Raw genomic sequence first — 21,300 nt, 5'->3', positions numbered from 1 at the left:
TAAAAATATACAGTTTATGTTATTGTATTGTTAGCTATTGAAGCCCTTGCCATGAAGGTGTTTACCACATGCAAACTAGAAAGTGTTACAAACGCATTAATAATATGTACAGAGATTATCTTTAATAGACAGTTTTTCCCCACAGGAAACGAGTTTTTTATGTATTACTGAAAGGATTTATTTACAGTATCAATATCCTTTTTTTTTACAATATCCTTTTTACAGGTTCTCACAGTATATTGTATTCTCATTAACTGGATCCTGATAATTTTAACAATTTTATGACGCATTATTTTCTCTAAAATTTTTGCTAATTTATTGAATCATTTGGGATACTGTATTTTTAGATATTTACTCACTTTTGGAATTAACTTGCTCTGTGCTTTTGAAAGAATCTGTTTGCGTTTTTGCCATTTTCCACTAATTTTATATCAAGCCTTTGATATTTTACTTCTCTTAAAGTCTCATTCCTTCAAAACCTGCTTACCAAAGATTAACTTTGGCTTTAGACTCAACCAGGCCAGTTTTCAAATAGACTTAAAAGAACACCATCTAACATATAGTTCCCTAATGGTTCTTTCACTTGTTTCTATGTCTTGATTGTATGAACAGACAATGGACATTGATAGCCTGTAGCATACTCCTAAAATGCTACTTTTGTTGTTTTTAGTTGGTCTGATCCACATACTATTGATTCAGAGATTCTTGATTTTCCTAGCAGAAGTTCCTAAGTCTGAATATAGTTTTTTAGATACACCACCCACACTTATCTTTCCTTTCTCCAGGTCAGAGTGTATTTACTCCTCTTACATTCCTCTCCATTTACTTTCGGTTAGCCATGTTTCTGTGATTCATAATTAAGTGCTTATATACCTTCAAATTCGTTTCTGATACTCCCAGCATTCAGGTATAAACTCATGACCAGATCATTTACTTAGAACTTCTGTTTCTCCTGTGGTCTTTATTCCCCATTGAACTTCCCTTTCTCTATTCTAGTTCTGGATTTCTTTGGTTGTTTTTTGGTGCCAAGAGTCCATCTCTTTGCTATGGAAAGATTTCCAGGAGTTCATAGAACTAAAATCTTCTTTTGCACACCATGTCCTCACCCACACATTGTGTTGATCACTTTTGCCCAGTGTGGTAGGGTTCCCAAGAAAACAACCAATTTAGTCCTGTTCTTTCTTGCCATGTTAACAAAAGTGTTAAATACAAATGGAAATTGTGCCATTTAATACAATATAATCTGTATCCACAAAATGTGGCTACCATGAAAAAAAGAGGAGTATTTATTGGCTTACAGGTTTTGAGAGAACTGCAGAGCTGTGCTTTGTTAAAATATATGGAAAAAGTAATAATCAACTTTTGTGACCGTTTCAGTTTTAAACAAGGACCACTGCATATCATTCTCATTCAATATCTTAGATCAATATATTACAGGATAACAACTTGTTAAAATAAAATGCACAACTGTACCCTTCCAATTCCAATGTCCAGTGTCAATCTAGGTTTCAGTTTACTATGGTAATAAAACATTGTTCAGATAAACCAAGAAAAGCATGTCACAAGATCAGGATGTTCACTGGCAAGTAGTGAAGAAAACCTCCTGGTTTTATATCATTATACATTCCTTTTCTTGCTGTTGATGTGGCAGGGCAAATACTGCCACATTGTCGTTTGCAACCCAAAGTTTGCCTCTTAACGATCTCACTAGAGCAGACCTAACATTAGAAGGTACAATATACAAAATTAAAAAAAAGTATATTTAGTATGATAAGGGTTTAGGCCAACAGAAGTGAGTTTTTAAATGCAAAGGGAAATTAAGTCACCTATGTAAACGCATGACTCAGTAGTGACGTTTATCTGTGTGACATGAAAGCGGACCAAGAATCAGGTTTCAATGGTGTACCCATTGTAGCCGTCTGAAGCATTCTTGGTTCTATTTAATGGCAAATGACAAATAATACCAGACAGTTCCAAACGTTTATGTAAACAATTTATTTTCAACAATGTACAGATCCAAGCAGTGATTAACATTCACATCTATTACTACATCATACAAATGTCAATACAAAATTACTACAGTACAATATATATTCTTTGCATGATCCAAAATATTTGGTGGCCCCAAAAAACTTTAAAATTCAGCAGCTTATCAAAAATTAAAACCATATTTCTATTCAAAATGAAGTTCTCTCATGTTAGCGTAAGTGTGAAGGCAGACTTCAAGAAATATTAGTCAAGTATACACAGCTAAGAGAGGTTTGCTGGAGGATGTTTTTGAAGGAAACATTCTAACATTACAGTAGTTGATGCTATTTATGGTATTCAGAAACTTGGCCGAGTTTCCTAAAGCTTTATCATCATCACTATGAAAGGCAAACTCTTCTTCGACCCCAGCTGCTATTAGAAATATTCAATCCAAAGTGCTTTATTTAATATACCACCCTGACCAGCAAATTACTCTTTCCAAAGAATTAATTTGCAAGCACAGTGAGTGCGGTAATTGAAGAAACAGCACAAAAGCCCTGTTGTGTTGGTTTGAATGTAGCTGATCAATCCATCGCTTTAAATTTAGACCTCCTGCAATTCTGTTTTTCATTATGTGCCATAAAATTATTTTCAGCTGGTTATTACGCACATTCCAGGGTGTGAAAGTCCTACACCCAGTTAAGAGTTTAAGAGTGTATTATAACGTTATTACAACCCACAAGGAATTATTGTTAACGTTTTAAGATTGAGGAATGGCAAATTCCAATAACGTACTTTTTGAAATGCATAATAGATTAACAGAGCATTAACAGTGTTACCAACATAGCAGTAACTGATTACTGATTCATTCAACTTAATAAAAACCAGACTGGTCCAATGCATCTTCTTGACAATTTAAATCTAACTTGTTAGGCATTTATAGTTATCATTTGCAACCCTTAAAGTGTTATCACATTTGTCTTAACATTATCATGACTCTAAAAACACAAATGTCATTCCCCCCCCCCCCTTGTGACTACAATATTAGCCAAATGTACACCCTTATGAAAATTTGTATAATGGTAGGGTTGAAGAGGAGTTTCCTTTTTGTCCATTGTTAGAATCCTTCAAAAGGGAAGCTCAAATGGAAAAAAGGCATATATAAAACAGTAAACTGACCTCCTGAGGTTTCTACAACATAAAAATATTCAAGTAGAAAACTACATTATCACTTAGCAGCGGCCATTTCTGTAAGACAGCACACGAACAGCATTTAATTCAGTGTGTACAGAGCAGACGAATTAAGCCGTGCTTTCAGCATGCCAAATAAAGCTGGAATGTGACAAGACAAAGGTATCACGACTTCAGAAACATTCACGCAACAGAGAAACGTGAAAACCACACAGACACATGTGCTTCATATATCCCATGATGTTTTCTTGTTTTTTTTAACCCAATCTGTTTTGTTTTCATTTCGCAGTTAATTATACAGAGCAGATGAAAAATACGGCGTTTGGGGACAAAACAAAACTCAAGGAGTCAATCAATCATTGCTAGTTGTTTTGCAATGCAGGAATTTTTTTAGCTAAGGAGACCCTTTCCTCATTTTTGCTTTAAATACTTATTTTTTTCTATGATCAGCAAATAGGATCAGGGCAAGGGCAACAGACCCTATTACTGCTAGAAGAAGGCTGAAACCCTGCCCCAATAATGGCATCTGCACAACTAAAGCAGGTTTTTAAGATGGCAAGTGATCATCAATAATGATGCAACGATCTGACTTTGTGTCTAAGGTGTCTGAAAAGGTATAAAAGCAAAAACATTATCAACACCCAAGTTACTAGTTGAGAACCAAATTAGCTTTTCCTCACACGCTTTTGGGGGAACTTTAAGAAGCAGCTTCGGAAAAAATTAAACAAGGGTTAAAGCAATAGCAACTGTTTTAAGAGCTTGATTACAAAATTAGTAGCTACACAGGGCAGCCATGCTTACAACAAAGAAAGAAGCATCATTATGCATTAGTGTCAGGCTTTTGAGTGAGGAGCAGTGTGCACGTGTGGGCAGAAAAACAAGGTCAATTCCACAATGAAATGAAAAAAGGTGAAATACAAAAATGTTGCATCTGTAGAGCCTTCTTCGGGTGTTAGTGTTAGGCTTTGCTTTCATGTATTTAAAAATGCACCACTGACAGGTCAGGGCATAATGCTTCATCAGTTGTGGACACAAACGAGGAATGTGTAAAGACCAGCATGCGCTCAAGCGTCAGAAGCTAATAAAAAAAAGGTTCCAAATGAATCACAAGAAACATTCTTCTCACATGCATAATCTAACACAGTGCAATAATTCATACCATTCACCACTTGCACACAAAATGAGAACATGCAAAGATCTGTCAAACATGAGAATCTGACATAAGCAATGGATATTTTTCAGCTGCAAAAAGATGCTATGGCTTTAGAAGTGCGTGTGTGCACACGCGCGTGTGTGTGTGTGTGCGCCCCCCTCAAGAGAAACAAAAAGTACTGAAGGCCGAGCTCCGTCCAGCAGAGCAAATGGGATTTTTTTCTAGTCACCCCCCCCCCCCCATATTCATCATGGGATACAGTCAGGCAATCTAAGAGCTCAAGACGACTTGCACTTTGAAGAGTAAAATAAAATCAAGAGTACCAAATCAATTTTGTCCCAGATTCACAGTATGAAACAATGTAAAAAATACACATTAAGGGGAAGGGAAAGGTTAAATAAGCAAGGGTTTATTATTGAACGGAAATAACTGGAGAAAAAAAAAAAGCCAAACAAATGAAATGGGTAAAGATCATCATAATCCATCATTCATCCTCTCTGTTGTACCCCTTCACCTAGCTAGGGTACAAAAGGGCCACCAACATGCGCAGATCAAGTTTCAGAGTACCCTGCTTGGTATATCCATTAAAAAAGAATCATAAGCATCTTTAAGATCATGCTCTGAACAAAAAAAAAAAAAGAACAAAAACTTGAGTGGGGATTAACACCCAAGAACAACAAATGTCATGATCTTTTACAATTGTCATTAATGCCAAATGTTGAACACAGCCCTTTAACAGTTTCACTAACCACATGGCTCTTATAGTCTCAGAATATCTGGTAAATTCACTAGTTAATGTCCATGCAGAAAGCACATCACATTGACAGCACAGAAGCAAAGTTTGCACAAGTATATTGGCTTCCCACAATGTGCAGGTTACAGACACTACTATTATCAATCTTAATCCTAATGAATCCTAAAGATATTTCAAGGCCTTATCATAACTACTGGACTTAAACCTATCCTTAACAGAAAAGTAAAAGCTCTACTGCAAATAAAAACTGAAGTTTGTAATACAGGGCTATGCATCATTCAAATGAAACACAAAACCGGTGCAACAAATTACTTAATGTATACCATCCCCACTCTCAATGCAAGCATGCTACGTTTGCCATAAAATGACTTCCAACTGCAATGAAAATCAAATGTGTATTAGTGTACATTTCATTTGTTGACAATCCTGGCCAAATAAAATCTTAAAAAGGGCAGTACTACTAGTCTTAGATCCCAAAATGTTTAGTATTTTTGAAGTTGAAAAGAAGATATGCCCATGATATGCAAAAGTAGAGAGAACTGACTTATCTTTTAGGCTTAGGCTTTTTGCTAGGCTGTTGGTCATTAATACGTTAAACTTAGCAATTATTCTCTCACCATCTACTATTAGTTAGCAGGAGCCCACTGATGACGCACATGAACAAGGATAGCTGAGAAACAGATTTAACTTCATTTAGTATATTCTTCATCATGCAATTGTCTAGAATGTCCCCCATGCCTATGTCTTTAGGTTTAAGCTCAACCAATACTGTTTCAAAACCCCATCTTTGACATTAACTGTGCTAAACTGCCTTACTCTGCACTCCTCCTGTAGTTTAAAGCCAGTATTCACTACAAAAGTTTTTCAAAGGTGTCCCCGAGGTTTGGTTTGCTATTTCTGTTAGTAGAAATGTGCTATAGAATTGGACCAAATGTCTTCGGTTACTTCATTTCTGATTGAGTTGTTTCCGAGTGTTTCCGATTCCCCCTGTCCACAGAACAGTGCGTCGGCTAACACCTCCCTCCCACCCCGCCCAGTAGGGTCGGGATCATACTGAGTCCCCCCCACTGGCCTACCCTTCCCCCCAGTAAAGGGTAACATTTTCCCTGGGTACAGAGGTTCCCCGTTGTCTCCCACAGTGAAAGACCTGTAAAACAGAAACACAAGAGATCACTGAGCATTGTCATGGCATGAGGAAAAAAAAAACTTGACAGGACATGTCCTCTACTCGCCACCCCAAGTGAATTCTATAGCACAGATTTTTACTTATTAACAGTCTGAATTCTATGAGTAGGCCAATGGGCTCTACAATCAACATATATGAAATCAAATTCTTGATTGCAATTTGTAGCAGAATTTAGCTCATAATCATTACATTCTACTACATTCAGGTTATTGTAATACAATTTAGAAAATGAATTATACTTTAGCCTTAAAGAAATGTGAAGATCAGTATTTCAATTTCCTCTTAGCCAAAGTAGAAATTCCATTTGGCAAACACTAATTCACGAAGGATTAAATATGAGAGATCTGGAGGTTAGGGATTTAAAGCTTCAAGTGAGGGGATACAGAATTAGCCTACAAGAATTTAACAGAGTACTACAGCATGCACTTCCTACAAGATACCCCCCCAAAGACTTTCGTCCTGGGATATGAATACTGGTGGGCGAGACAAGGAAGTAAACATTGCTTCTGGCAAAGCTAAGAGAGACTGGTATCTTACAAATTAATCAAATAAATGCAGAATATTGAGGCCTACCCCAATTACAGGCCTGCATCCTACAGCACGAGCTGTTATACTCCATAATAGGCTGCAAGGCGCTCCTTCAGAGGAAGGGGAAACTGATCAGAGAATCGCCTCCAGTTCTCATCTCCCACCTGGTTTTTGAATCCATGGAGGATCTGAAAGTTAACAAAAATTTCACACTTCTTGTAGGAGCCATGATGACAACAGAATATGAAGCAGATTATTATTTTTTTAATTACACCAGTCACCTTTCAAACCGATTTCTCATGCATGGGATAGGAGCACAGCTACTTGTCACCGTTTAAGAATGAACGAAACAATTCTAAGGGAAATGCATAGTGGGCCCTGATATTTGTAGCATAACCAGTGCCTAGTATAGAGAGTTTTTCCGAAATTCTTTTTTTAAATCTATTAAAAATGGGGTAACTACAAGGTGAGATTTGCAGATGTTTCAACTAGATCAAAAGATAGATGAAAATCCTGAATACACTGTGCAGTTTTTTTTTACAATTTTAAGGTGATCAGGTAAAAAACTATTTCCCATGTGACAGTTTAAGGAAAATGCAGCATCTATAGTTTAATATTGTTTTTATAATAAGTTTGATCTCTATACTGTGCAGAAAAAGAGTTTAATAGGTAGAGACCAAAGTTAATTTTCCTAACACAGTTGGCTGGTTTCAAGTCTCAACCCCGCTATGAAAACAAAAGCCGCTCAAAAAAGTATATGATCTGAACTGGCCCATTATAATAGGCCTATGACCATTTTAAGTGAATCCTTTGGCTTTAAAGGATAGATCTAGGAACAACAAGATTGGGATATAATTGTAGAAGTGTTAAATCCATCCTTATAGAAATTGCATTGTATTTTATTTCCTACAGTAGATACGGAATCCCAAAACGTAATTTCCTGCATTCAGTTAAACGTAGGCACCCAGAACACACATTTACAGAAATGGTTACCTTGCAGAACATCTCTCGCAGGTCATCCTTAGGGCTAACCCACGAGGCCACTGCATCACAGAAGAATATAAAATCCTGAAAGGTAAACGGATCTGCATTGGCCCTCAAAGACAGTTTGTTCACAGTCGTAAGAAACAAGTTTCCTTGTCTACCAAAATTACTTCCATGTAATTCAAATCAAAGGTAAAAACAAAATGCAACCAAGGTAAAAACAAACTATGCTGAAGAAAATTTATGTTGAGAATACTTGCTGCAAGGTTACTATGAGGAAGCAATAGCTTTTCCAGGTTGCTGCCTAATTGATCCATGTCGATAATTATTTTCCATTGATAGTAGCTCATAGTTCTTAGAGAGTGCTTCATGTGCCTTGACTCGAGAGAGGGAAAGATCTTCCATGTAGAATTCGGGTTATCACCTGTACAACTCCTCCAGGGTTGACACTGATCATAGTGCAGATTCCCCGGAATGCTGAGTCTTTTTCTTCATTGTCTCTTATATTACGCAGTGAAGTACACCTGTTAAATTGGAAAATGAATACATTTAAAGAGGCAGACATGTCTCTTTGAGAGATCTTTGCATGGCTGCTCTAAGGCACTGAAAGCATAACGTCCACAAATGTGGGTTTTTATTTTAAAATAATAGAACACAGCACCTTGACTTTTTCTGATTTATCACACAATGTGCTGTTCTTTTCACAGTATAATTGCTACAACAATGCTGGGCCTTATGCACTTTACAAATTGTGTTTGTAAGGCATATAGAGATCTTCATTCATTGAAACTGGTTACATAATAGTGCATATTTGTAAACTTCCTTTACACTATAATACAAGTATTTTGCATTGCTTGGGGAGTGGGGGCTTATAATATATTCTATAAGCCACAACACATCCAAAAGCATCTGAACAATGCCATTACCTGCATCTGTGCAAGAAAGCTATTAAACGTATATTACATACAGTAATACATATAGTTGTATGTTGAACATGAAATATACTCACTGTTACAGCAAATAATGACAGGACCTAAGAGGATTTAAGACTGGATTTAAGAAAACCTGACTTTAATATCCCAGTTCCTGTGTCCAGTGTTAAATCTAAGGAGCAGCACTGGCAATTGCATCTTAAGTGTTTTGAAAGAGAAGGCATGCCAAGTTTAAGTGAAGGAGGCTACAGGCATTCATCAGTTTCTGATGCAGCTTTAACAGCGCACTGAGTATTTCATCCCATTGCCACAAGGCCATGTGATCTATCCATACCTAACCTTGTCTGCAGCTATCTGAGCTGCAGTACAAATGGAGGGAGTACATTTTAAACATTCAGTGCCATATGTGAATACTTCAAAAACTAATCAGTTTACTGTAGGTTAACACTATCAATGTGAGATAAATGTGATGCTAAAATGAAGGCAGTATAAGTAATAAGAGGACTATGGTCTCCTCACAACTATTTTAGAAATAATACTCTTAACAACTGTCTTTATTGTAAATAATAAAGTCACTTAATGTAGCAACAGAACCCCAATGGATAGTGGTAAATCTATGTACTGCCTTCACACTGAAACATTTAAATATACATCAGTCAAATCTGGTAAAGTGAATAAGGCCATTATGAGATGTATATTTTATTACTACAATTTGAGTAAGAAACCAGCTTGAAAGAAAAGAATTGAATGTCTTAACTGTAATAAGGATGCATGTAACTGAAGAGCTTGATATTAGTATTTTGGAAAGTTGACTAATGTTGGTGAGAAAAATGCATTAGCTTTCGTGGACATCTAAAGCAATACCCACCATATAACATTTTATAGACATGCACATTATAAAGCATATATATGGGCTTGTACTGTTTCAGTTCAGAAGCCCAAAGAGCCAGTATGAGCAATAACAATAATATATTTATTGCTAAACTGGCAGATTTGCTGAAATCAATGCCTACTGATATAAACATAACCTTAAGTCATTAACTAATAGCACCTTATGTACACCACTTTTAATATTACAGTAATGCAGGTTTGGAGCATTCTGAGATAGACACATGCACCACAAATTATTCTGGTGGACTGATTGTGCTCTTTTTGGCATATTAACAAGCCTTTTCGAACCAGCAAGCATGTGACAATCTTATCCCATGCATTAATTAGTTGTTAGCGACAATAACGACAACAAAAAAAAATCAATATATACATGAATGTGCTATTGAGGAAAATCACAGACCTAAAAAGGACAAGATTAGTCACATGGTTGACAATGATTAAGGACTGTGACTCTCAAACTGAAAATAGCTTTTTAAAAGAGTGAGAGAGAGCAAGAAACAGAGCTCTAAAAAGAGAGAGTGAAGAGGAAATGAATTAAATAAAAGATTGAATAATACACACCAGGGTCTTATAAACTGCTGTAGCATGGGTGCCACCTCTTGAGGACAAACGTAACCAAGACGACCAATTGTTATTGCTAAGGTAACGCAATCACGGTTATACACCACCAAACGCCAACCAAGACATGAGCAAATGAGGGGGAGGAGAAAAAATAAAGAAAAAAACAACAAATAACTCAGAAACAGAAATCAACAGAATCTGTGTATGATAATAAACATAAGATTTCACTAGTGCTGATTATTACTACCCCAGTCTAAGGGGGATGTAAAATATGATACTCTAAAAACAAACAAAACATTTAAGGGAGAACACTTGAAAACGCAGCTGTAAACTAAAGCCAACATTTCTGGATGGTACATAAGGTCACGGGTCCCAAATGCCTTAAACATGTAAGGCTTTATTGTTCACAGCCAGCTGCTGTTCACATCTTAGCATTAAACGTGTGATCTAGGGTGGTTTTCTTCTACTCCTATGTAATAGCAACCTGCAGCCTTATCAGATTTTATTTTTTTATTCCCTGATGTCGGTTGTTATATAACGGCAATATCCATGCATCCCAGTCCTAAAAAAAAAACACATTAATTTAAAGGTGTTAAAAGTAAACTGCCAAGCAAGCAGATCTAACTTGAATCAAGATAGTGCACTTTCTCAGTTTTCTCCCTTAAACTCACAAAAAGGTTAATCTTTCATAAGAAAAAAGAAATGGTTTCAAGGATTACTCCAAGCCAACTACATGGAGAACACTAAAATCCAGCAGATTCAAATGAAGCAGAGGAGGGAAACCTAAGTTTAAGAGACACAAACTATGCAACATTCTCATTAAAACAGGCATTTATGAACAATCCAATGAAACATGCAAAAAGCAGATGAATGCTCATTAGAATAAGGTTCATTGCAGGATACACTGATCCACTTTGAATTAAGAGCACATCATGGCATCATGCTTTTCATGTGCACTGCATTTCTTTGACTCACTTTTGAAAATCAAGTTGGAATTGAAAGAGGGCTTCATTCTTCAAACCTAGTTAGGGACTGTAGGTTTTTACTTTGTAGAATTCCTCTAAATAGCGATTGCAAACAAGGGACTACGCAATTCCCGAAAATGAACTGCTAAAGGGCATTCACAAAGAGTACAGGGGGAAAATTTTAAAGTCTGATTTCTCACCAAAAACACAACTGGTAACATTACATTTTGCTCACTTTTTTCAGATCCCCTTTGTTTAGTTTTCTCATTGTCAAATTCAATTGTGAAAGATGCAAATGCACTGATCTGGTGAGGCATTCAAACGTGACATCACTGTAGCCACCACCATGTGAAGACAATAAAACAGCATTAAGCGTGACTAGGTACAAGCCTTTCCTTCAGGTTTTAGTGAAAGGCTATCAGCATTAAAACCCTTCAGATCCAGAAATAAAGAGATTTGGTGAGATGGATTTTTACTTGTCGTCAAAACATGGTCTTTTGTTATCACGCTTAGCACGATTTTACTGACAGCTCTCTTCTCCACAGCCATCTTACGCTGTGAGGTAGTATATTTTGTTTATGCCAAGATACCAGTTTTTCCACCTGGGCTCTACAAGAGGTAGCAGTGATGATGGTGGTGACACTTGTACCTAGTAGCTTAAAAGCTCATATACCAGAAGAAACTGAATGTTTCTACATCAGTAAAAATGAGCTATACTATAGTGTGTAAAAACTCTAGCCAATCATACAGGATCTTAAGAAAAAGTTCTTAGTTTTTACTTTGGGGGGCGGGAGAAAGGTGTTAGAAATGAAGAAATTAAATTATTTGAATTTATTATTTTTTCCCCACAAACCATGAAAATCATCACAATTTTTAAGGCTTGTTAGCCAGATATGAAAATGGGGATCAGATATCCTGCATTAAACATTTGCCATCCTTGACTAAATAACATTCAACATCTATTTGCAGATATGCATTCACATTTAAAACAGTAAATAAAACAAATAATAAACAAACAAGAACACACCTAAGCCCTAATATTAGCTTAACAATTTTAACATATTACACTCCACTCTTATTTTCCCCCACTTGGAATAGAAAAGCTTCGGGAACAACCATTCTTTCCACCAGTGAGCATAGTGTCAGCTGTTAAGTGTGAGGATCACAAATAAAAGCAGAGTGTAACAGGAAATTAATGGCAGATAAAGGTGCTATGTAAGCTATCTTCATATCATTTACATGAGAGTTTTACGGATTAATCTGTTCCTCAGGCAATGTATTAGTTTTATCTTTATGCTCAGCAAATATACATATTATAAAGCAAACAAAAAAAGCACTTCACTTTCCAATCTGTTTTAAATGCTCTGGAACTTTAATTTACACTAAGGTTGCTGTCTGATACTATTAAAGAGTTTGTACAGTAAATCATCAAGCAGTGCTAATGCCTTGTAATGATTTACAGAATACAGCCTGTTTAGTTAATACCAAAACTACACAATTACAAGCTTCAGTTTCTTTGGAGGAAAAAAAAAATCCAGCTAAGTTTTGACACTATTCAGTACGATTTAGAAAAAAAAAAGTTTTTAGTATAGAATTCAGCATCGCTGTAATGACAAATAAAGCCCTGAAGCTTGTAACTGCAGCTTGGGATTTTTGAATTAAGAAGCAATCAAGTTTGTGATTTTCCCCTCTCTGGCGGTAAGACCATAAACACATCCCTCAGTACTCCCTAGCTCCTCACACCCAGCTGAGTGGTACCTGTGTTCTCCAATAATGTCTTGGGCGTATTCGGTCTGTTAATAATCTCCACCAGTTGGCGTAACACCATGGGAATGTAAGGCTGCATTTCAGCGCCTGATGGGAAACAAGATGACATTAAAACCAGCTCTCGAAAGAGCACAGGATTAATATTGCACACAGAAAGGCATGGAAATTATTTAATACATGTAATGCAACAGGAAAAAAACATCTGTTACACCGTCCGCACGGACCATATATAATTAACTAAAACATAAGTGACTAAAAAAACTGACAATTTGTAGATAAACTTTAATTATGAACACAAATGGGGAAGTATCCATTTTGTCCAAAAACAGATTCATTTAGGGCTTCAATACACAGGGAAGAATACCTAGCCTAAAATATAGCACATTAGTGCTCAGAAATATTTAGTTTATACAGTATAGCTTTGAGGCATTTAAGACGTGTATAGGACACAGTTAACTGATGTGTGGCAGAAAAGACACAACACCACATTATAGCACACAGCTATATTATGAAACAGTCCTTCAAGCACTTCCCATGAAATTATATAGTGTAAATATGTTCCAGGGAGTGCAGCAGGAATGCTGGCAGACAAATAAATTTGCCTCAAAAATAACTGCTAACTAAACAAATAGCACAGCCGATGTCATTTAAATTTGAAACGTTTACCCTCCCTATGGAGGGAAGTGTCTGCAAAGGTCTCTCCAATTCTGCAGGGCAATTGAGACTTTTTAACAACTGTGGTGCAATGGTTCCCTCTGCTGGCAAAATGAAATGGCAACCTAATTTCACAATAAGCCTCAAGTATGAACACACATTAGGTTTTCTTGGTTGATATAACAAAGCAAGAAGCAAAATTTAAATTTACTTTTTTTATCATTAAAAATATAGATACGATCTTTATTACAGGAGGGCACCAGAGCTCACACTCTGCTTATACAGTAGGGAATTCTTTGAGAACCTCAAGCCACATTTTGAAAAGACCTAGCACATCAACATATTAGCTCACGGTTCTATGCACACATGCTACCAACAGAATAGGAACAGCATATTATGATTATATATATATATTAAAGCATAACCATCTAGTAGATTTTTTAAATGTATTACTTTCTGGAAATATCTTCAAGGGTTTACAAGATGAATCTATCTAAATCTAAGAAAATATGCTGATTTGTTTTACATAAAAAGAAAAGGAGAGGTTTATTTCCCCCAGTCTGGGGAGACCAGAAAAGGGACTAGCCTTTGCCTGTATATGTAGTATTTGCTATTTCAGAATTAAAACAAAGTGTAATCATGGTGACTATACCCAGAAGCAGATCTAAGCCTGACTGTGAATAAAAAGCCAGAGAAACACTGTTGCCACACAATGGCAACTGCACAAATTTACAGATTCCATCTAAGAGTCTGTAAAGTAGAAACTAATTAGATGCTATTAAATAGATAAATATCAATTTAATTAAATTGTATTTAATTATTTATAATTAAAAAAAAAGTTCATTAAAGTGGCATACATACCCATTTGTATAGATATCTCTCCAATTGCCCACGTTGCATTGTTGCACACAGAGATTAACTCAGGGTTAAGATTAGTACCCAGAATAGGCATAAAATCAGCTGGGGGAGAGGAAAAAAGAAAATGGCATCAAGATAAATATCTTAAACCGAACTGCACTCATCTCAGCTCGCAGTCGCATCAAACAAAGTGAAGGTAAAAAAAGTACATACCAATACATGGCTTTACGTGTTGAAAACAAGCCTTGGTTAAATCACCCAACAAGGCAAATGAACTTTGCCGCACTTCCGGCATTTTATCCTGAAAGGGAAGAAAAAAAAGATTGCAAGAGAGTAAGTTGTATCCTCATTTAACCTGCTCATTTCTAGAGAGGCTACCAAGCACCAGAGGATGGGCGTGTGTGCTTATCGGCAGGACAGCCTCAAAAAGTCAACACGCAACGGAAATATGGGTCAGTTACTTTGCAGCTCTGCCATCAGGGCCGCACTACACTGAGAACTTCCCCGAGGTCAAAGAGAAACCAGTCATTCCAATGTACTGGCAGGTTCCAAGGCTTGTAAGCCCCAATGCTATCATTAGTGTACTGACAATATGTCAACTTCAGTTTTTACTATGTTCTATTCAGGCAACAGTCTGCAAACTAAAGATGTATATGGTGTACAGTTTATAAATAGAAGGTCTTTCTTATTGTGCTTACAATAACTGGGCACTTTGTATGTATACCATATCAGTCAGTATGATTATTTTTTCCACTAAGAAGTCACCAAAAAAGCTATACTTTCACATTACAAATTATAAATGTGAAAACACACAGTACTCAAGGTACAAACGATCACGATAGGAACATCTTTTCTTCCTAATATCACGCAACCTTCTCTCCATAAGCAATAAGAATGACAAAATACCAAATGCCTTTGGAATATATTGAGGACAAACTGAGGCTCGCTCATTAGAATTGTGAGGGGATGTGGTTCAAAACAACAGTCGCTCAGTGAGGGGCAGGGCGGCTTTCATTGGTATTTTAAGCATCAACAGGCCTTTTAAATAGCCAATGCCAAGAAAGGAAATGTGATAAAGATGTATCAAATAAAAAAAATGCACAATAACCTTTGAAATGAAAGAAGAATCATAAAAAAAATAAAAAGGTGAAACTTTCTCACACTTGTACTGGTCTTGGCTTTAATTGTTCAAAAAGTGGACGAAAAGAATTCTGGAATATGTAAAACCTTCCACACTAAACCAACCGCTATTATTAAAAAAAGCAGTGGTACGATTGAGAATATGGAAAAGTTGCTGGTTGTGTGGGTGGGGAAATCGTATTCTTATGGGAAAAACTGTTGGGAACTTGAGTTACCAACAGGGTTTGGGATCAATCTGTTTGTGAATCAAAGACTGAGCATTAATTCAAAAGAAAATATTCCCTAAAACATCAAAATTACAGAATTAGGTGCTAAGAAAAAGGATAAACAGCCTCCTCCATGCCTTACAACAATAAATAGATAACCTTTAAGCTTTACATTACCTGCATACACTGGTACATTAACGTGAGAATGTTGCTGCGTGCCACAAGCTGTTCAATGTTTCCTCCGAGACCTTCTGCTAAGCCACTGAGTAAATCAAGGGCTACAATCATGAAGTCTTTGTCTGGAGCTTCATACTGATCAGGCTGGGCATTGTGTAACTGTTAAAAAGAAATTTCCATTTTCGTTAAAACCTTAAAGGCACAAAAATCTTGACACCATTTTTAAACCTATATCATCTGGAGCATGAGAAATACTGAGGATTACACCTTCAAAATGAGATAGTCTTTCCCATTGGTGAACCTTTATTTTAAACCTGAGCTTGATTGAGCTCCCCCTACTGACTACGACCACATCATTACATTTGTAGTAGGAGACACAGATGTGAAAACCACAATAGTTACCCATTAAGCTATTGTAGAAACTATTGAAGCTACCTTGGCTCTTAAGCACCATGGATTGACTGCAGTGTCAATCCATCCATTATTTAACTGGTCCATAATTACTTCGACTCTGTTAGTCATGATTAAGAAAGATCTGCAATAGAGCAGACCAGATCCTGGAAAGACACAAACTAAAAGGTTTTATGGGTTTCTCTGAAACAATCAATTCCTAAAACCTTGGAAGAATTTAGTTTTGACCACTTAAAGCAGCTGATTTATTCAATGAAGTACATTATAGGTCATTTAAAATGAAAATACCAGCAGCCTGCAGCTCTCAAGGACCACTTAGCATCCTAACCTGATGAACATCAAATGAGTCTTTACAAACTGCTGATTAGTGTCGAGGTAGCCTATCGCTATAACTAAATGCGTACTAATCACAGGCATAATGCCACACACTGGGAATGACCATATCCAAGTTAACATTTTCAACTTTTTACTAGCTGTACGCATTTACAAGTTTATTACATAGCTGTACTAACAGACATTTCCATAAAAATATGAAGTTACATTAGCATCATCATCATCATCATCAGATTACCAGTACATACTTTACACCATAAATTCTTAAAGTGGTATAACATAAAAATATCTGATGCTTCATGATGACCAAGTGTGCAAATCTCTTATGTACCAAACAGGAATGAAGGCAATAATTTCCATTGCCTGCCAAAAGCCAGCTATCAAATCTTTTTTTTTACTGAATTGAGAGCAATTAGCCATTACCAGACAGACGCTGCTTTGCCCCCCGAGCCCAACCGACTTCCATTGGTTTTTACACTATTTCAAACTCATTTTACATTCTCCAGACGTACAAGATTTGGGACACTTGCCATGGCTTGTGCTAGGGTCTTCTGCACCAAATTGACGCATCGCTGGTACACAGGCTCACAGTATGGGAGGAAGCCAGACTGCAGGGCAGTGGCAACTGAGGACAGGCACTGCAGACAAGGAACACAAGGACAAGCACTTAAAAAACCTAATTCACTTTGCGTTTGTTCTGAGAAGATATTAACCAGGCTGGATTTGCAGAAAAACATATTAGTTTATAATATGAAAGAGAAACGGATTTCACTGATCTCTTATGGATTATGGGGTATTGGACAGATCCTGTTTTTGCTTGTTGAACAGATTCAACACATTCTATTAGATTTTAGTTGCAGTGGCACCAATTCCTAAAATACTGAAACACTGAAAATTAAGGAGAGGTAATGGATACATACAGTATGCATCCTCCGTGGTTCCCTTTTTACTGCACCTCATCCCATGACCTTTGGAATTCATCTTGAACCAACTGTATATTAATGCTTTGTAAGCATCCATACAACTATCAGAGACAGGCTCATACAAAAACCTATCTCGAGCTGAGAAAAATGTTAAACCTTTGTCAAAAACTTTAAATTATTTAAGCCTTTTCAGTTCTTTGTTATGGATGCGGCTGATCATTTACTTTCCATCTATTCTGCATCCAAGCTAAGTTCAAAATAAAATGCAGGAAAAACTATTTGGTACTGCTTCACTGAGTCAAAACGGAAAACAGGCTTAGGATGGTACAGTATATAGGTATATCTCAGTTCAACTAAGAGATAATGAAAAAACAAAAAAAGTGCAATACCGCCATTTACCAAAATGTCACAAGACACACTGCAAGCAGCTGTGAAACCATACAGCCAGCTGGAACCGTGCATGTATTCTTATCCAATAAAAATGTCACACCCTGAATCCAGGGAGTTGCAAAGAAAAATAACAGTGTAATAAAAGTTGCAGCTTAGACAGAAAAGATCTCAAATCAAAAATAAGTCGGTAAGGCTAACTTAAAATTAGTAAATTTTAAAGATGCCCTATTACTTGGAACAGCAGCTCATTAGTGTAAGTGCAGAGATGAAAAATATTAATGAATATGTGAGTACTTTTACTTAATGTGTTGACCTTTTTGGATCATTGTTGCTTTAGTTACAAGTTAGATTGTAGCTTTAGAGACCTGACTAGGTTTCCGTTAAGATGACTAAAGTGAAGGCAATCAAACTCAATTAATTAAACAGGTTTTTGGCCTAGTCAACTGGAATAGTTGATAAACTAGATAAGAACATATTAGAACATAAGACCAGATAAAGAGAGGATTCATCCCATCTGACTGAATTGTTTCTCCACGTCTATATGGTTCCAGATCTTTAATCAAACGCACTGAAAGTGGCAGCAGTAAAGGCAATCAAAGTTCCCGCTGAGCGAAGAGCTTAATTGCGTAACTGAGGACTCACTCAAGTTAAAAGGCTGGTAACCCCCATGGCTCTGAGCACCGAGACCCCGACACTCACAATTCAAATGAAGTCGTGAGATAACCTGCATTCACCTTCAACACCCATTACAAGGTACACTTGCCTCGAGTAAAGGGAACAGGTCCTTGTCTTCATCCTTCAGCTGGTTCCATTTCTGAATCAGGGGTGGCATCAGCATCTGGATATACTCCTAAAGACAAAAATATACCTTATTGCAGATGCTGTACATGCTTATGGAAATAAAAATAATCTATCGGTACAAGACTCTCAAAGATTTATTTTTCTAATTAGAAGGGAATTAAGGAATAAACCTAATTAATTCAACTGGAATTAAGACTAATAAGCCTTTGGTGACCTTCCCTAATTATTTTCTTCCCTTTTTTAGAAAACAAGTTATTAATTGTGCAGTGCAAAAAAAGATTGCAGAGGGAAGCATTCGTGCTTTACCGGTTTGTTCAGATGGTGCCCAACGGAATCCGCTAAGGTCCCTATCGCATCGTACAGGATGAGCAGGTTCTTGTGCTGGTACTTGCTAAATGCGAACACAAGGGTGTCCAGTATATAAGCGAGGTAGGGCACCAACTCTGTGCACGCCTCTTCCTCAAGTGTTGCAAAGGCACTGAAGATGAAGCACAGAACAAAACAAAATCAGGCTTTGATGACAAACAAATGAGCCAAGTTACAGAATACTACTTCAGGTTTATAGGGTTTTGCCAACAAACATCCCAATATTGCAATGCCATAACAGGCTGCATGCTATAATTGACTACTTGTAAAATCAAATTTTAGGCCCATTTACTTGAAATATGAAAAGTCGTCTTTTGAGTATGAACTCCCTTCTGGATCAGCCTCTTCAGCTGACACAGCTTTTATTGGATATAGTCTTGTACCATCCCATTCTACTTTTCTGGCAAAAACACACTTTAATATTGGATGTTACAACATGCCTTCTACCACAAATCTACAAAACAAGAACATACTGTAATTTTTAAGTTTTTATTTCTCAAATGTCCTAGCCTTCATTTAAATTCTTGATCTAAAAAATACTGAATCCCATATCTTAATCCATGTAGTTTAATTTACTTTATAGTTTATAATTCATTATTGCATTAGCCTTTAAGAAGACTGCTTTACAAACCTTATCATTACACCCTACCATTACTTGTAGGTAGGGTTACTGAGGTGGGGTTTTAAGGCCATGATAAAAAAGAAAAACTGATAGTCGACAATGTTGAATGTTTAATTAAAGACCCCAGACTATCACGTATCTTACTAAATTCAACTTGTGGCAAAATGGTTCCTAAGAATGTGTACAAAGCATCCACAAACAATAGTCTGCAAAGTAACAATAGAGCTAAACCATATGGTGTTTTTAAGCTCCTAGATGCAAAGTGCAAACCAAATGCGAAAGTTAAACGCATCTAAAACATCTGTATCAGCACACCCCCTAAACACGAAATTAACCCAACAACGTTATATGTACCTTATGCCACACTGTAATTAGTTCATAAGGTCATAAGTGGGATAGGACGCAGCTGGCGCTGAAAAAAATAACTTTATAGCACACTGCTGTTGTTTGCATAATACTATAATCAAAATCCAAATATTCACCATAAAAAAAAATCAACCCATAAAACAGTTGTGCAAAGCAATAAAGCAGCAGACTGACGTTTTGAAAATAACTTCAAAACATGCATCCCGGGATTAAACAGGAGTTTTCAAAGGCTGACCGGGTGCGATGAAGCAAATGAAAATGTTCCTGACGGAAGGTCAAACAGTCGAGACATCAGGAACACATTAAACTTTCAAGGCTCGCTGAGCTTCTGGGGGTTTCATCTATTCTTAAGTGCTCTCACATGTTGTGGCACATACAAATAAATGGTTGTTGGCTTACCTCTGCAACTATAATGGCCATTACGAGCTTTTCAGACATCATTAGTAGTCAAGGAGCAACGGAATCCAAGAAGAGCATTCTTGTCCGATTTCACAAATGACATTTCTTCCCATAAAAATTAAATACATTAGAAGACAGTGGCTGCTGCTCAGCGTGTGCTGCACTCCAGGATAACATTATTGCTTCATTACATACGGTAATGGCACAAATTATACGTTTTTAATATGTTTTAAGCTTTTATATTTGGGTCAGCAAACCAGAAAAATAATTGTAAAAAAAGATCACAGCTTTATTCTCCTTTATATCGGTAACAGAGGTAACTGCTGTGTGGCTAGACTAGCTGATTTTCCTTTTCAATTTCAGGCCTACAAGGATAACTAGACCTAAAGCAGAGGATATACTGTGGTAATAGAATTCAAGATCAAAATCACATGGGTTTAGAGAAACTAGGCCTTGTTTAAAACTTGTTAGAGTTCTTTGAAGAAGCAATAGCAGTACTGGATAAACAGATGCATATACAAGATATGGCATTCAGATTTTCAGAAGGCGTCTGATAAAGCTCCTCATAAAATATCAAATTACATGCAGCAGTTGGCATTCAAAATGATGTATGTTTGGCTTGAGATCTGGTTAATGGATAGAACACAGCACAGATAAGAGGTGATATAATTAGTGGAATACCATAGGGATCTTTGTTACGGTCACTGGCCATCCAAATATATGTCAATCACCCTAGGCTTTTGTATGAATAGTAAACTACCTAAATTCACATTT

The 21,300-nt window shown here is 36.7% G+C and overlaps 1 protein-coding gene across 4 annotated transcripts in view; it reads right to left on the bottom strand.

The window, feature by feature from the left end:
• Positions 1-1,980: 1,980 nt before the first annotated feature.
• tnpo1 (transportin 1) overlaps positions 1,981-21,300 on the bottom strand; it is a 58,607-nt gene continuing 39,287 nt past the window's right edge. For 2 of the 4 annotated variants that reach the window (XM_088629138.1, XM_088629141.1), the window contains 12 exons: positions 19,080-19,251; positions 18,736-18,822; positions 17,190-17,297; positions 15,916-16,074; positions 14,606-14,693; positions 14,396-14,494; positions 12,872-12,967; positions 10,149-10,224; positions 8,189-8,288; positions 7,774-7,848; positions 6,826-6,968; positions 1,981-6,213 (listed from right to left, as the gene is read on the bottom strand). In XM_088629138.1, the coding sequence (XP_088485264.1) occupies positions 6,861-6,968; positions 7,774-7,848; positions 8,189-8,288; positions 10,149-10,224; positions 12,872-12,967; positions 14,396-14,494; positions 14,606-14,693; positions 15,916-16,074; positions 17,190-17,297; positions 18,736-18,822; positions 19,080-19,251 (1,168 nt within the window). In that variant the 3' untranslated portion in view covers positions 1,981-6,213; positions 6,826-6,860. The other 2 variants (XR_015935909.1, XM_088629139.1) reach the window with 2 other exon arrangements.

The sequence above is a fragment of the Lepisosteus platostomus genome, chromosome 4 (assembly GCF_059453375.1).
Source record: "Lepisosteus platostomus isolate fLepPlt1 chromosome 4, fLepPlt1.hap1, whole genome shotgun sequence".
Classification (NCBI taxonomy): Eukaryota; Metazoa; Chordata; class Actinopteri; order Semionotiformes; family Lepisosteidae; genus Lepisosteus; species Lepisosteus platostomus.
This window is presented reverse-complemented; position numbering and strand designations above follow the sequence as displayed.